The sequence below is a fragment of the Amblyomma americanum genome, chromosome 3 (assembly GCF_052857255.1).
Source record: "Amblyomma americanum isolate KBUSLIRL-KWMA chromosome 3, ASM5285725v1, whole genome shotgun sequence".
In the NCBI taxonomy this organism is placed as follows: Eukaryota; Metazoa; Arthropoda; class Arachnida; order Ixodida; family Ixodidae; genus Amblyomma; species Amblyomma americanum.
This window is the reverse complement of record NC_135499.1, coordinates 223,070,708-223,085,542: the sequence shown is the minus strand read 5'-3', so window position 1 is coordinate 223,085,542 and position 14,835 is coordinate 223,070,708. Positions and strand designations below refer to the sequence as shown.

Here is a 14,835-nt window from a genome sequence, read left to right as displayed (position 1 = left end):
CTCTCAAAAATTTATTCCACCCCCTTTTCATTGACATCTGTAAGCATGCTATGAGATGCATCCCGCAAGCCTCTCAGTGCCCTTCACTTCGCATAATGACATGCGTCCCTTTAACAGACACTGCCCCCTTCCAAACAATTGACGTGTCACATGATGTTTTACACCATATAGGTAGAAGTGCTTTGCAGAAAGCGAAATTCCCATGACAAAGAGCAGTGCAAACTGCCCCACTGTCGGACAATATTAAGCGCACCAGTTCAAGCCTCAGTGCCTGCAGAGTCAGTCCCCAGAAGCACCCACAGATTTGTATTTCGAGGTACCAGCAGTGACATAGACAAGCTGCACACAAAAACTACGGGGACACTATGTGGGCCTAAAGTGTGCATGGCAAAAGCCTTCCTGATTACTGTGTCACCTTGACTGCCTGTTGCTATACTGTTGCTATACACAACTGTGTGTGCGTCGCGCGCCACAGCTGCCACTGGGGCAAGCGCCACGACTGACATCACTGCTGGGGGTGCGAGCACGATGCACGCCGGTGAGGGGGAGGGTAGCAGCTGGCACTGCACCAAGATAAGCCAGACCGACCCCGTCACCATGAGTATTAGCGCTTAAAAGCTTTCGCCTTAAAATACATCAGAGTGATGATGCGCAAGTTGTCCCAGTGGATGCACTGACCAAGCAGGTGAACGCAGTCCATGTGTTTTCCCTGAGCAGCCAGGTCAGCCGGCAGTTCATGCCGCAGAGTGCGTGGCCGTGCGGGTGCCCCATGGTCGAGCAGGGCGAGCACCACATTGGTGTGGCCTCGCGCAGCAGCAACATGCAGCGGCACCCAGCCGTTGTCCACGTCCCTTGCTTGCGGGCAGGCTCCAGCTGACAGCAGCGCCTTGACCATCTCAGCATCCTCCCACTCGCACGCGTACTGCAGGTGGCACAGAACAGCTGCACTGAGCGACGCATGTTGTAAACCTCGTCTCAGCCTATTTTTTGCAGAATTAAGTGCGTAATACTCCGCAGGTGTAGCATTTCTTAACCTGAAAGCATCACTAACATTTACACGCACATTTACTTGATGGTAAACGAGTTGCTCCTTTTTGCAAAGCTGTGCTTTTTCCCAGACCTATACAGTAGCACTTGCTTTTGGGCTAGTTGGTTTTCCATGTCCTGATGATCCAGTGCAAAAAAAAAAAAAAAAAAAAGCTGTGAACAGAATGTGGGAGGTCACTTCTGTCCAACCTGTCCTCCTTCATCTTGCCCCTTGTGTTCCTTTGCACTGTTTCATCAAGGTACAACACAGCAGGTTTTTCTTAGCGATATTTATTGTCTCAGGGCATAAAGGGGGGGCCTTTAATGATGGTAAAAGAAGAAGACGTATTAAACAAATGAAAAGCAGTTGGCCGATCTAATGAAGTCGAAGAAAGAGCGATGATGTGGTCCCTGTGTCCAAAAGATACATGACAAAGGATTGTTCAGCAAGAGATCCACTGCCACCAGGTAATGGATTCTTCTCGAAGGCTTCCTGCAGCAAAACCGCAGCAAGTGGTAGATATCGGTCTCAGTACTCCAGGACTGACGGAGTGGAATCTGAGGGCAGGACACTTTCGAGTTACGGCAGGGATGAGAGCAACCCTTACTCAGATCCTCCAAAGCACAGCTCCCTCTGCACGGTTTTGTGTTGTGTTGTGTTGGGTTTAGTGGCGCATAAGCATTTAAGGCTATCATGTGCCAAACACAAGGTATAGAAAATTGTTTTGTGTAGGATCTTATAAAATGTAAAATAATGGTGGGATAAAGGGCCTAGCAAGTTATTTCGTACTATGTAGTGAAGGTGAAGGGCAAAAATTCTTGAAATGGCTAATGGTAAAAGCTTTAAAGGAGGTCAGGTAACCTCAGTGGTCATCCTTGGTGGGGCAAGGATGTCGAGGCTCCCAACCAATGAAATAGACACCTCAGCCTTCTTCTCATGAATGAAAAAGTGGCTGAGGTGTATCATATACCAGTGAGGCATTCATAGTTTATCAAGAAAACCAGCTTCTCTTAAAAAGTTAGAAACATAAGATATGTCAACAATTGCATTATCACTTAAGAGTAGAACTGGGTGAAAAAGAATGCATTCATTATAAAACTGAGTAAAATAGGTATTTCTTCTTCAGTGATTGGAGTTCCGTGCATGAAAATAAGATGCGCTGTACTGTAATTTCATCTCTGCATTTTTCACAAATAGGCTTGTCTTGTTTTGTTAGTAGGAAGTGGTGTGTAAGGTGTGTATGTCCAATACGGAGACGGCATAAAATCGTATGAAATGTTCTAGGTGTCTACAGGTTTTCCATTCACCCAGTACGGGCTTTACCGAATGCAGTTTGTTATTTACTTCATTGTCCCAGGTTTCTTGCCATTTAGCCTTAAGATCACTGCGTATTAATTTCATGCTGTCTTTATGAGGTATGTTGACTTTCTTGATTTCATGACTGCGAGCTTCTGCAGCACATTTGTCGACTCTTTCATTACCATATACATGGTTCAGCACTCAGCAGAATTTTATTATATGTCCCTGTGTTCTGACTTTTTCTATGTTGTGTAATATGTTTCCTACTAAGGGTTTGACTGCATATATACAACGTAATGCCATGAGCACACTAAGTGAATCCGTGTAGATTATGCTGTTTTGAATGTTGTTATATATTACTGCCTACAGATATAGAGACTCCATAGCATTCAGCAGTAAAGATTGATGCACAGTTAGGAAGACTTACTATTTTTTGCCAATTTCCTTGTACAACCATGCTTCCGATACATTCTGTTGTTTTTGAGCTATCAGTGTAAAATTCCGTACAGTTCGCATATTTTTCTTGCACTGCCCGGTATTTCTGTAATATGTGCTTGTGTGGTGTTTGTTTCTTTCGGAAGTGTGTTAACGTGAGGTCACAGACATTGGGAAGGCTGTACTATGGGGGCAGTGGGTCACGCCTTGAGACGACATCAGTAAACGTATCTGATATTCCTAAGGTTTGGCAACTGTCCTCGAAGCGGAGAAGCAGAGGTCTAATTGACTATGGTTTGTTGTTGAAAAGCGTTCCGGAGGTGCACTCTGTGACAACTGGATAAGAAATATGTTTAGGTAGAGACCTTATCTTTAGTATGTATGCGCTTGTGAGCAGTTCTTCTGTGCACTAGGGACGGTTCATTTGTTTCTACATAAAGACTATTTCTGGGAGATGTTCTGTATGCACCGCTTGAAAGACTGAGACCTAAGTTGTGAACTGGGTCTAGTCGTTTCAAATATGAAGGCCTGGCTGAGCCATAGACTATGTACCCACAACCTAAACAGGAGCACACTACGAGCGGTAAATCTGCAAAAGGCAAGTTCTACTGGAACCCCAGCGTTTTTTTTAAAGTACCTTGAGTATGCTGAGGGTCCTAGATGCTTTCTTCTTTAGGCTGTTTATGTGAGGTATGAATGTGAGCTTTTTATCAAATGTTATGCCCAAGAACTTGTTTTCCTGTTTTACTGGTAGCACACCTTCATTCAGGTTTAGGGTGGGATTGCACTGTAAGGCCCGTTTGAGTGAGAACAGCACAGCCACTGATTTTTGTGGGGAAAATTTTAATCCATTCTTATCTGCCCAATTAGCCAATTTATTTATAGTTAACTCTATCTGTCTCTTTCATGTTCAGGTGGCATTAAGAAGGTGGGGTCCTTGCCTGGTTTTGTCAGATTTAATAGAAACTTCGCATCGGCTGTGGCTATTCACGATAAAAAACTCGCAGGACGGTTACGACTGTGTAAAGCGAGATTCAGCGATAGCTGTTTAGGCGTTTAGTTTTAGGTATATAGTTCTGGCGCACTGGTGTAGTGGTCACGTGATGCACCCCTGCACTGACAAGTGGCTGTTCCAAACAGAACCACCCGTAGGCTTTTGCGACCTACGTTGACCGGTTACGCTGACGGCGACGACGGCGAGAAAGCCACGGACGGGTGCCTAACAGCTATCACTGTAAAACAGAGTTTTCGCAAAAGCTCTACTAGCAGCGAAATCTCTCGTTGGTGACCGAAGGACGAAAGCAGACACCACACACCAAAAAGTGGTCCTGGTTGGTATGCGTTCCTTTGAAGTGCTGCAAATTCATGTGATCAGCGTTTGCGTCACTCATAACACACGGCTGTAATGCACGCCTGTCCCACTGCAGTTTCTACAGGCAGCAGCGAGCTGCCGAAATTGCACAACTGCAGCGCCCAAGTGGTTCAGAGTCCGTTTTTACATCATTTCCGGCTCTTGGTAACGGCCGTTCTTTTTCCAGTTTCGATTTGAAAAATGTCAGTTTTTGTGAGCAATTCCCAAAGCATCCGCTTCTGTTATAAATGCCATTTTTTGTTTTTAGAATTCTACCTTGACATACTACTAGAAAAAGGTCCTTCGAAGTGAAAAATTCTGTTGTAGTTAGCTTTTAAATATGAATTCTAGAAATGCCCTCCTTTACTTGGACAAGGCACATTCTCAAGCATTCAAGTGCAAAGTCACAAAAAAAGAACACCAAACACATAAGCCTTACCTCTCCTTAGTCCCAGCTTGCAGTCATCACTAGTTGCGGGCAAGCTGGTTTTGTAAGCCCTAACTACACATTCACATAGCAGCACTCTCAGCAACCAGTTAAGACTAAGGGAGGGCCCAAAACTCTGCTAATGCCAGAGAAAATACAAGCAGAAAGCAGAGGCCAGGGTCTCTTGACCACAATACACTTTTCACACAAAAAGCACTTTAGTTGAGAATGTTTGTTTGTTTTAAAGTGGCAGCTGTTAAGGGCATGTTTCCTGGTTCTGCAGCATAGGCGTGGTGAGAAGGACAATGGACAAATGAGAAGGAGAGGGCAGTGGTGCCCTCCGTGTGCAGAATTAAACTAATGCTTGAATTGTTTGATGCACTGCGCGGTCTAAGGTCACCGCGTGGCAAGGTTTAAGCAAACTTATATTCACCACAAAGAGCAGCTGCTGCTGGATATCACGCTGCACAAGCATAGCAATCAGCATTCAGTTTTTGGCACTTTCAATGCAGCTGGTAGTATTAAAAGGACCCTGAAAAGATTTTTATTGTCATATTCTAGTGCAACAGATCTGCAGAGGTGGTCTTTGTGAATATTTAAGTCAAATTCAAAAGCTCTGCACGGACCCTATTTTTACAAATAATTTTAAAAATGTGCTCTTGGCAGAAGCTTGCAAACGATTAAAGCGTTCTTAGCCTCGGTTACCCCAATGACGTCAGTGGCAACCTGGGTGACCTTTCTCATCGCGCGTGCCCACATGGCGAGGGCAGGGTGGGGCATAGAGGGCAGTCGTGACTTGTTTTCTTTTTTTTTTTCTGGCGTGCCGGTGTGTATGAGTTGAGACGGGCAAGAAGGAGCATGGTTTTTAATCACTGGTATCTTCAGTGCTTATGAACTTGCTAGATTAAAAATGTTTGCGGTGCAGTGATGAGTGATGGAATACCGATTGCTCATGTGCTTTTTGTGACCTCAGTAAATATCATTTAATGGTCCCTTTAACTGTGTGCCAAAGCAGAAACTCTAGTGGACAAGCTTTGAGTCCATATCCTTTGGCTAGGATTAGTCATGCTCACTCGGGCCAGTATGACAAACGTGTCACACAATCCACTATCAAGTCATGTATGTGGGTTGTTTTTGCTGTTTTCCTATTTTATAAACAAGTGATGAAGCATGAGTGAAGGGTCCAAAGTCACTTTAAGGTCTCAACGATGAGGGTGAGGTCCCTACGTTCCTCGCAATCAGTGGAAAGAGGAGGCGTGCACGCACATGCAGTGGGTGTCGGCCGGAAACGTCTGGTCCGGACGGGGCAGCCCCGGCCAGCAGCAGGGCCCCCAGCAGCTCAGAATGGCCAGCTAGGCAGGCCAGGTGCACGGCTGTACGGCCCTCCTCATCCTTGGCCTCTGTGGCGTAGCCCACCCGGAGCAACTCGTTCACCACCACCAGGTCCCCTGTTGGCACAGCCCACCACACAGCGTGATGAACGTGTGGTGGCCTCACACCCTCCACAGCATGCAGTCACTTACCCTAGGTCATCTCACTTGGGAGCAGCTCAAAAGGGAAGAAAGACAGAGTAGACATAAATGCAAAAGCGATTTGTACCCCAAACATTTCAGGGTGTGCGAATATTCGAAACATTCAAACAGTACACCTTGAAAATTACTCAAAACTATTCAAATATTTTTGCATGTTTTTGAACAGTTTCCAAGTAACCAGTTCGAAAAAATGCTGCAGTTTTTCTACAGCTGTTTTGAAAACAACACCCACTCCGAAGCCGCAGAGTATGCTGCTGCAATGGGTTTATATGGGAAGGTGGGATCAGGGCCATAACACAGTCCATTCAGGTAGTGGAATTCATAATACTGATGCATCACGCAAGATACACAAAGGAACCGCGGTGCAACTACAACAGAAGAAAGAGAATGATACATGCACACCGAACACACAAAAGGGGCCCACTGTACAAGAACGATACTTCAGATTATACCGGATTATTGGTCAAGTTGGTGCATGATACAAGAAAACGGCAGCGGAGGTTTATTTGCTGCCATCACCAGTGGCAAAAGCTAATTTTCCTATGCATATGACATAATGGTGTTTGGTCCCCATAGTGAAGATCAGTATTGCGTCTTTTCACTGTTATACGTATAACTTCCAGTGTAACAGCACGATAGCACAGCGCCACCCCGAGTGTTTCTAGCCAAGCCAACAGAGAAGACAGATGTAAATGAGGGGGGCTGCAGCGGGTCAAAGCTGCACTTCAGATCGTGCTGGGCCGATTGAGAGAAAAGGTGTTAACTCACCCTGCCTGGTGGCCCGGTGCAACAAGTTGGTGCGGCCGTGGCGTCGCGTGTCGGGTGGAGGTGGCCCTCCACCGGGGCAGGGTCGCCCCAGGGGCTGCCCCCATGGTGCCCCGCCTTCCTGGCTACCGTGGTACACCAGCTCCTCCAGCCCTGCCAACCAAACAAACCGACACAGCAACGCTTCCTCAGCCACCATTACTGCCCACAGGCCCTTCAGCAGTTGACTCAACCATTTCAAAGAGTCGCTTCAACACTTTCCCCACTGTGCCCATTAAGAGAATAGAGACCACAAAATTTCAGGTCCTGTCCCTTTTTGCTGATAATGGTGCACAGGACCACAGGAATGATGGAACTACAGGAGATATGCCCCAGTAATTTATTACAGCCCTTTATTTTTGCCTGAAGTTTTGGTTTCCGTTCCCGCATGTGGAAAGCGCTACCACAGAACTGCCGCAGGTTGTGTGCACTCACAAAACAGCGATGTGGTTGCTGCTCTCTCGTCTGCAGCAGTGGCACTGGAAGAGGCTACCCCCACCCTGCATTCCGTCCGTCTGCAAAAAGCACGGACACAGATGGGACTTCCCCATAGTCCACACCTGCTCACCTCTGACCTTAGCGGCACAAAACTTTACTTAACAGAGCGGTGCCTTGTTGACAGCAGTGCTCTCTGGAGTTCTCTCGCCAGTAATGAAACTGGTCTGTTACAAGAATTACACTGTAGCTAAGTATTTGCTATATTTTCATCATACTTTGTATCTGACACTTAAAGTTTCACATTATGGTGGCAATGTTGAAATATGTCACAGACAGGAAGAGTGCTAGGAAAGCACATCTAAGGGAAGAGGGCACAGCGACGACTGACGAGGAAATAAAGAGAACCAGGGGAGACAGATCTTCGTGAGAAGAGGTTGTCAGTGGAGATAACACAGGGCAGGAGATGTGGAAAGTGGAAGAAAAAGCAAATGGGCTAAGTCTAAGAAAGAAAGAATTATGGGCTGGTATTTCTATAGTATCTCAAATTCATGTTACAAGAAAAAAAAGTACATTCATTTAGACTCCTCTTGATGCGCTGGGTGTTAGCGTAACTATGGCATACATTTCAATAAAAGATAGCAAAGTGAGCCGGCACAAAAGGCCCACTTTTCTCACAGTAAGGAAAGAGTTAAACATCACCTACTTGTTGCTACTAAATGCACCAAGCACAGAAACAAAACTCTGATGAAGGCTACACCTGAACAATTATGCTTCCTTTGTTTCCTTGGGCATGCAGTGGGAACGTCTGTGTGACAACCAGTAAAGCTTCAGGTGTGGAATGACTCTGGTGCCTACTTAGTGCTCCTTTAGTTTTGTGCTTGCAACTGAGGAGGGGAAAAATTCGAGATCACTTCGATGACCCGCACTTGAGTAATGCGAAAGCATTAAAGCCTCCTCGGCACTCGTCGCCTCTTTTTTGATTCTCTTTGCATCAGCGCACCAGCACATGCGAAATGCTATCAGCGCGTGAACGCAGCATCTGCATGTGGCAACGGCGAGAGAGCGACTGGCGTACAAGCAGCGCGCTGAAGCGGAAGGGGCCGTATACTCATATCAAGTTGTTTTTTTTTGGTGCGCCGTCCCTCCCGTGTCTCTCACTTGATCGTGACGTCATTTCAGCAAACTGCCAAGGGCGTAGGAACGACGCGTCGAAGCGGATGGAGCTGTATACTCATTTCACGTTTGGCGTGGCATCACTCTGCACCGCACCGTTACACCATTAATTTCCCTTAATCCACCATTAAAACCCTTAATTCACCATTATTCATCTTAATTTACACTTAACACTTTTCACTAGTTATTAATTGATTGAATTTCGATTAATTTCGCTTTTTCCCACGTTTCATCTCAGTATTCATTTCGGGTGTTCAAATTGGGCGCCACGCGTTGGCTCCGACCACACTTTCCGGCACGTGGTCCCACACTTTCAGCGTTTTCAAATTTGGCGCCACTTTTGCTCTGGCCCCGCCCACTTTATGGACATTTTTGGCCCTAATTAACTATTCATCCGATTTCGAAAATTTTTGTTCGCGCAGGATCCTCACATCATCCTCTTTCGATTACAACCACTCGTTTGACGCTACCTCTTCTGAGTACCTTGTCAACATAGCCTAGTAAAGCTTTCGCTTTAATAACGTGTCAACATACCATGCACGACGGGGCCACCATCAACACTGAAGAAGGCATCTTCTCGGTGCCTGTGCACCTGAAGGTGCAGCACCTGGTGACCCTCGACGACGCTCAGTGCAAAGTCCCCTGGTGAGGACCCACTGGGGCGCACCAGAAACAGGCCATCCTCTGCTGCGTGCCACAATCACCACAGCTTACACACTAGGGGGCACAAACAGGCCATGAACTGCCAACGCAAACACACTGGAACATTTCAGCTTGCTTCATCTCAACATGCAAATTTTGCTTTAGCACATACCTGACACCATCTTCATTCAATCTGGTGTTAGCTCAGAAGAGCGAATTGTACAAAAGCAAAAAAAGAATTTGGAAGCACAATTAACAGTGCAATTAAAAACTGGACACCTCATTCCAGTACACAGGCATGAAAAGAAGTGGAGCACACTGTAACCTAACAAGTGCACTGCCAAGAATGCACGCGGTGTGGCTGACGCTCTTTTGCATAGACACCAAGTTTGTATTGATTTCTGCTGAGAAGGGTGTGAATAAGCTGACAACAAAACATATTGTGCCTTTACTTTTTTGCCAGCACATGCACACCCCACATCAGTAATCCCTGGCCCTGCAGCAGAATACATCCTCTCGGAGCTGCAATCAAGGCTTCCACACATAAAGAATAATTTCATACCTGCGAAAGAAAACTAGCATGTCTAGCATGTTTAGGCTAGAATATTTGGTAGTTTATCTTGCAACACCTATCCTGGATGAATAGTTTTTTTTCTCTCCCATTTCTATGCTTTAATTTTATTTTCCCCATTTCACAACACACTCACTTTTCACAAATTCTCTGCCTGCCGAAAGGCAGCCATCCAGTGCATGGCACAAAAAAAAAAAAAAAACCTGGGAGCAGATGCCACACACACATAAACCCCACTGTTATGTGTGCAGCCACTATCTTAAGTTGGTATCTTGTTTTCTCCTTCTCTTATCTTTGAGGTGTACTATTTCATGTAATCATATCATATCATATCATATCATATCACAGTTTTTTTTTTGAAGTCCAATTCAAATCTGTTTACAGATTGGCATCAGCAGTCTGGCCACACTGCAATGCTGCCCTTAACAGCATTCACTGCAGAAAACGGTGAACAATTACCTGTCTTTAAAATAAATGCAAAGAACACCAAGCTATTTACTATGTCACAAGGAAAAGGTAAATAAACTACATACTTTCTTTGATTAAAATTTCCAACTGAATTACGAACACATACATCACTACAAATAGAGGAACATCAGTTGTTAAACTCATACAAACACTGTTATCTGAGGAAGCAAAGTCATTGTGCCATTTTTGCAGGAGTCCTCTAAACACATGCAGCTAGTTTCCATAATACATAGAACGCCTTTAATCTTCATTCCAGGCAGCCTGCATGCATACAGGCCCGTGAATTTCATCAGCGGGTGCCTCAATACTCAAGGCTTCATTTGAAGAATGCAAACTGAAGTTGGCCTGCCTCGATAGATTACCATATTCTAATCACAGACACTACTTTCAGTGAAAATTATGCCTTTATAAGCTACAGAAGGCCAAAAAATTAAATACAGGTATTGCCATCATTGGCCATTTACTCAAGTGAACTGAGAGAGAGGGGAGGGACTTTAATGGAACAGGAGAGGTCTCCTGGTTGTCCGCCTGGCATGCTACTCCAGGTGAGGGTGAAAGAAGAGAAGATTAGAGAAGAGGATGGTGAAAAAAAGAGGAAAAGAGAAAAAGAAAGGGGGAATGGTGAAATCAAGCGTGCACGTGCACGCACACACGCGCGCACGCACACACACACATGTGCGCGCGCGTACACACACGATTGTCAAAGAATGTCCACCAAACCCGTGTCTCTTATAAAAACACTAAAAATGCTTTTGTCCCGCGCGCACCCGAAGCCGCGTCCCTCCAGGGTCAAAGGACATGCTCCAGGTGCACGGGGCCGTCCTGTCGGAGTCCTAAACCACTTAAACAAGTGAACTGTGATGCACCAACGGTATTATAGGCATGGATCCCAGAGGCTAGGCTATACCATCTTTCACATCAAAATAATCATGGAGTCCTTTTTGGTGTAATGTTTGAAGCATAGTTTGACTCAAATGGCAGAAATGTTTTTAAATGTAATTTTCTCAGCAATTTAAATGTGTCTTTCACTGCCGGACAAACGTCAACATACCCAGAAAGAGGCACAGAATCAATTTTTATCGAGAACAAAAACTGAATGACGTCCTCACTGTCCCTTTAAGTACCCACTCCATATCAGAATCACACGTGTGCAAACCCTACACAACATGAACCATGCACTGTGACAAAGGAACAAATTCACGCACTATTAGTCAACTCCAGCTGCAATTTGAAAGGGCGACGAATCTGTATATCCAATTGGCATAAAATGCCACTGACTCATCGCGTGAGAAAACATCACTGGGTTGTGGAGCTGTCAAAAGACAACTCGGCTATGGAAGCATCAATGGCAGTTCGAAAGTTGTGCTCGTTTCATGTTTCTTTCCATGTTATGAACCGTGCCCACAGGTGAACTGGTACTGGCATTAAACTCGTTTAAAATGTCAAATACACCACATTTCTGTGATAAAAATAATCTACAATCATGCAAAATTTTGTATAGCTGCACTTATTCAAAACCGCCACTAGTAATACAGCTTACGGGTTCATTTATAGCTAAAACAAGCAAATTAAACCATTGACAAATCTTTGCGAGATAGTGGTGACACGTGCCACTTGAACTTTCTTATTCAGGTGTGACAAAACCCTTGCGTGGGTGCTGCTTTTCTGTTCTGCCCCGTAAGTCCACGAAAACTGCACAAATTGTAGCTTTTTCCCTCTTTCTACACTACGACTGCCCTGTTCAGTTGTAATATGAAACAAACTACTAACTTCGATCATTCCACTTTCGAAACAATTTGCAGCCCATCTTTCCTGACTCAGATATTAAATATATACAAGCTCTTAGACTTGGAAAGAACACTCCACAAAATTCCACGCACGTCATGGTGCAGCATAGCTATGCTTACAGGTACTTTATTAATGCCTGTAAATGGCATCTTTTCCAAGCATTCACATAGCCAAACCACATCGTGATCGTCTCCTTCAGACAGACAGGCGCGACATATGGGTCAAAAGGGAAAAACACGTGCCTTGAAGTAAGAGCAGCCTTTCTGCAGCAGCGCGATCAAGAGTGCCATGGTACCACTCGCAGGCATCCGGTGTCTGGGCAGTCACCCTCTCCGAACAGCTTGCGTCACGGTCCGACACCGAGTAGATGCTTCCTGCAACCGATGACATGACTCGGGTTAGGTCCCACGCTTGACATCAGAGGCCAAGAAAAGACTTTTCCCCCAGCAAAAACTCGAATCATGCGTGCTGCGACAGCATACAGAGGGGCCATCGCCGCTGCCCCAGCCAAACAAATCTTCTGTAGTGTTTCGCCGAAACTTACTCGCCAGCGGTTCCGGCTGCGTTTCGTGTACAGCCATTGCGATGACCGGCGGGCATTCAGCCGCACGACGCAGGCAGGACGCGGGGTAGGGCAGACAGCATGCTCATTGCGAGTGAGTGCCGTCAACACGCTAGTCAGTTCCCCTTGAGTCATGCACTGGCTGGTGCGCGCCGCTTGACGCCCGTCCGTCCGGCCAGACGGCCCCTGTCCGGGCGAGAACATGACGCAAACCGCTCTCGACCAATGCAGACGTCCATTCACCCATTCTTTCCACTGCAAACAGACAGCGTCCGATAGAAAAATCGAAAACAGCGTACAAACATACACCTATTTCATTATTTCCTACTTTTTTTATTTTTCACGGCGTTGAAGGGATATAGTGGCGGGATATTTAAATAAAAACCAAAATGATGCGACCATACATTGATCATACTATTTGCGAACCATAGAGCTTCTCAAAACTCTATGTTGCGAACAGAGTGACAGGGTCCATGTATTGTTGCAAACTCCACAAGTTTGATAAACTTTGATAATGATGATTTTGATATATTTCACTGATTTTGATAAAACAGATAACAGTGACAAAAATGCATTGAAATATCAACCCGAGGTAGAAACATGGGAACTAAAAGAAGCAAGATTATCTCAGAGATATGGTATAGTTTATGGCATCACTTAAAGGCGACTTGCTGTTTGAAAATTCCCTAAAATTCTTCACGCGGTTTGGGATTAGCGGCACTGGCGGCCGTTCCTGCTGTGCCTGCGGCCTGCGCATGACTCTAACGAAACGGAACTGGTGCGGCAATGTGCGATCAACATTTTGAAGCAGTTTCTCAACCGGAGGAGGCGTATGACTACTATCACTGCTACTGTTTGACTGGTAGTCACCTGGCAGGCTACTCCAGATATGGCGAAAAGGGAAACACATGTTCCCAAAACATTCTCGCCCTCACACTCATGCACACACACGCACGACTTTCAGAGGTTTCACATAAGACTCGTGTCCTTACGAAAATTTAACAAAGGCTGTTGTTCCATATGTTCCACACATTCGTTGTGGAAAAGACTGCACTTGAACCGGCCATACCGGCCGTACCACGGGCCATACCATCTGGCGCTACGAAATCGCACTGGTGCAGTGCACGTGAAGCATAAATCGAATGAAACCGCTCCAACCGCGGCACTCTGTGACGTCAGTCGCTGCAGACGCGTGCCTTTGCACTTCTGAAAACGGTTCGCTACATGCGAGATCGCCGGCGACCGGCCGAGCTGCGGTCACCTGGCGCTACACGCAGCCTTCACGTAGAACTGTGCCGACGACAGCTCGCAGCAGCAAGGATCGTCGACAATGGTGCGCAGCGCAAATTTTGAAGTCTTCGGGAGAGTGCAAGGTATGCCATTACCGGGAACGTACATCGCGCGCTTCTTAACGACACGCTAAAATTGTGGCGGCTCGTCTTACCAAACGATCGGGTTGCTTGTTCGTCCTTTAGGTGTTTTCTTCCGAAAGGTAAGTATACACTCTACTGAGAGAGGAGTGGCGGTGAGTTTGACGTTCTCTACCATTTCCATTCAAGTGCACCAAGGACAAGGCTGACAGTCTGGGGATCTGCGGATGGGTTCGCAATACGCGCAAAGGCACCGTCGAGGGAATTATACAAGGCACTACGGATAAGATGAACGCCATGTAAGCGGCTCCCTTGCCTCCGAGGCTGAGCTCCGAAGCGAAACGAAGAGCCCATTTTTCTGCTAGCCAAAAGCTTCCCGTCCAGTGAGCTTGGACCCTGATCAATTTATTTACTGCCGTATTGAGCTATGTGCTCAAATGCGCGCCATGTGAACGTGCCTCATGTGCGTTGTTTCTTTGTTTTGCAGGAAACACTGGCTCAGAGAAGTTGGCAGCCCACAGTCTGACATCGAAAAGTGCACCTTCACATATGAAAAGGACATTGACCAAGCTGAATTTGAAGACTTCAGCATTAAAAAGACTGCCTGATCCTCACATATGCATGAGACTATTAGCGTAGTGTGCACAAGTGTTGTGGAGCAGTGCACTTGTAGAAGCTCACCCATCTTGACCTGTTTGTAAATAAACCTTCAGATGTCGCACAACTGTTGGGCTATTTTAAAGAGGGAATGTTTTTTCAAGTATATTTATAGCCACAGGTAAGTAAAAATAAGCGGACTGAGCAAGAGACTAGACCACTGTGGTAGCAATTTGGGCCAGTTTGCAGTGAAATACAGCAAGGGTATGCACTACGTAACCCAGGCAAGACAATTCAGAAATAGTCTGGGCAAGTACAGTAAAGATGCCACATGCAACACTGCGAGATTAG

General features: G+C 45.9%; 2 protein-coding genes across 5 annotated transcripts in view; one reads left to right on the top strand and one right to left on the bottom strand.

Moving 5' to 3' along the window:
* Positions 1-13,625, bottom strand: part of Shark (SH2 ankyrin repeat kinase) — a 29,467-nt gene extending 15,842 nt beyond the window's left edge. Inside the window, exons 1-7 of one of the 3 annotated variants that reach the window (XM_077660180.1) lie at positions 13,510-13,625; positions 12,500-12,703; positions 12,198-12,329; positions 9,021-9,173; positions 6,840-6,989; positions 5,806-5,987; positions 679-922 (exon numbers count right to left, since the gene is read on the bottom strand). In XM_077660180.1, coding sequence (XP_077516306.1) covers positions 679-922; positions 5,806-5,987; positions 6,840-6,989; positions 9,021-9,173; positions 12,198-12,329; positions 12,500-12,536 — 898 coding nt within the window. In that variant the 5' untranslated portion in view covers positions 12,537-12,703; positions 13,510-13,625. Of the gene's footprint in view, positions 1-678; positions 923-5,805; positions 5,988-6,839; positions 6,990-9,020; positions 9,174-12,197; positions 12,330-12,499; positions 12,773-13,509 lie in introns of those variants that run through there. The other 2 variants (XM_077660181.1, XM_077660182.1) reach the window with 2 other exon arrangements.
* A 19-nt stretch (positions 13,626-13,644) lies between these two features.
* Positions 13,645-14,611, top strand: LOC144126189 (acylphosphatase-2-like). 2 transcript variants are annotated; one of them, XM_077660186.1, is made up of 4 exons: positions 13,710-13,890; positions 13,993-14,009; positions 14,077-14,186; positions 14,375-14,611. In XM_077660186.1, exons 1-4 carry the CDS (start codon positions 13,848-13,850, stop codon positions 14,493-14,495), a joined length of 291 nt encoding a protein of 96 aa, XP_077516312.1. In that variant the 5' UTR covers positions 13,710-13,847; the 3' UTR covers positions 14,496-14,611. The 2 variants fall into 2 exon arrangements, with proteins under 2 accessions (XP_077516311.1, XP_077516312.1); XM_077660185.1 differs by lacking the exon at positions 13,993-14,009 and having other exon boundaries at positions 13,645-13,890.
* Positions 14,612-14,835: the final 224 nt, after the last annotated feature.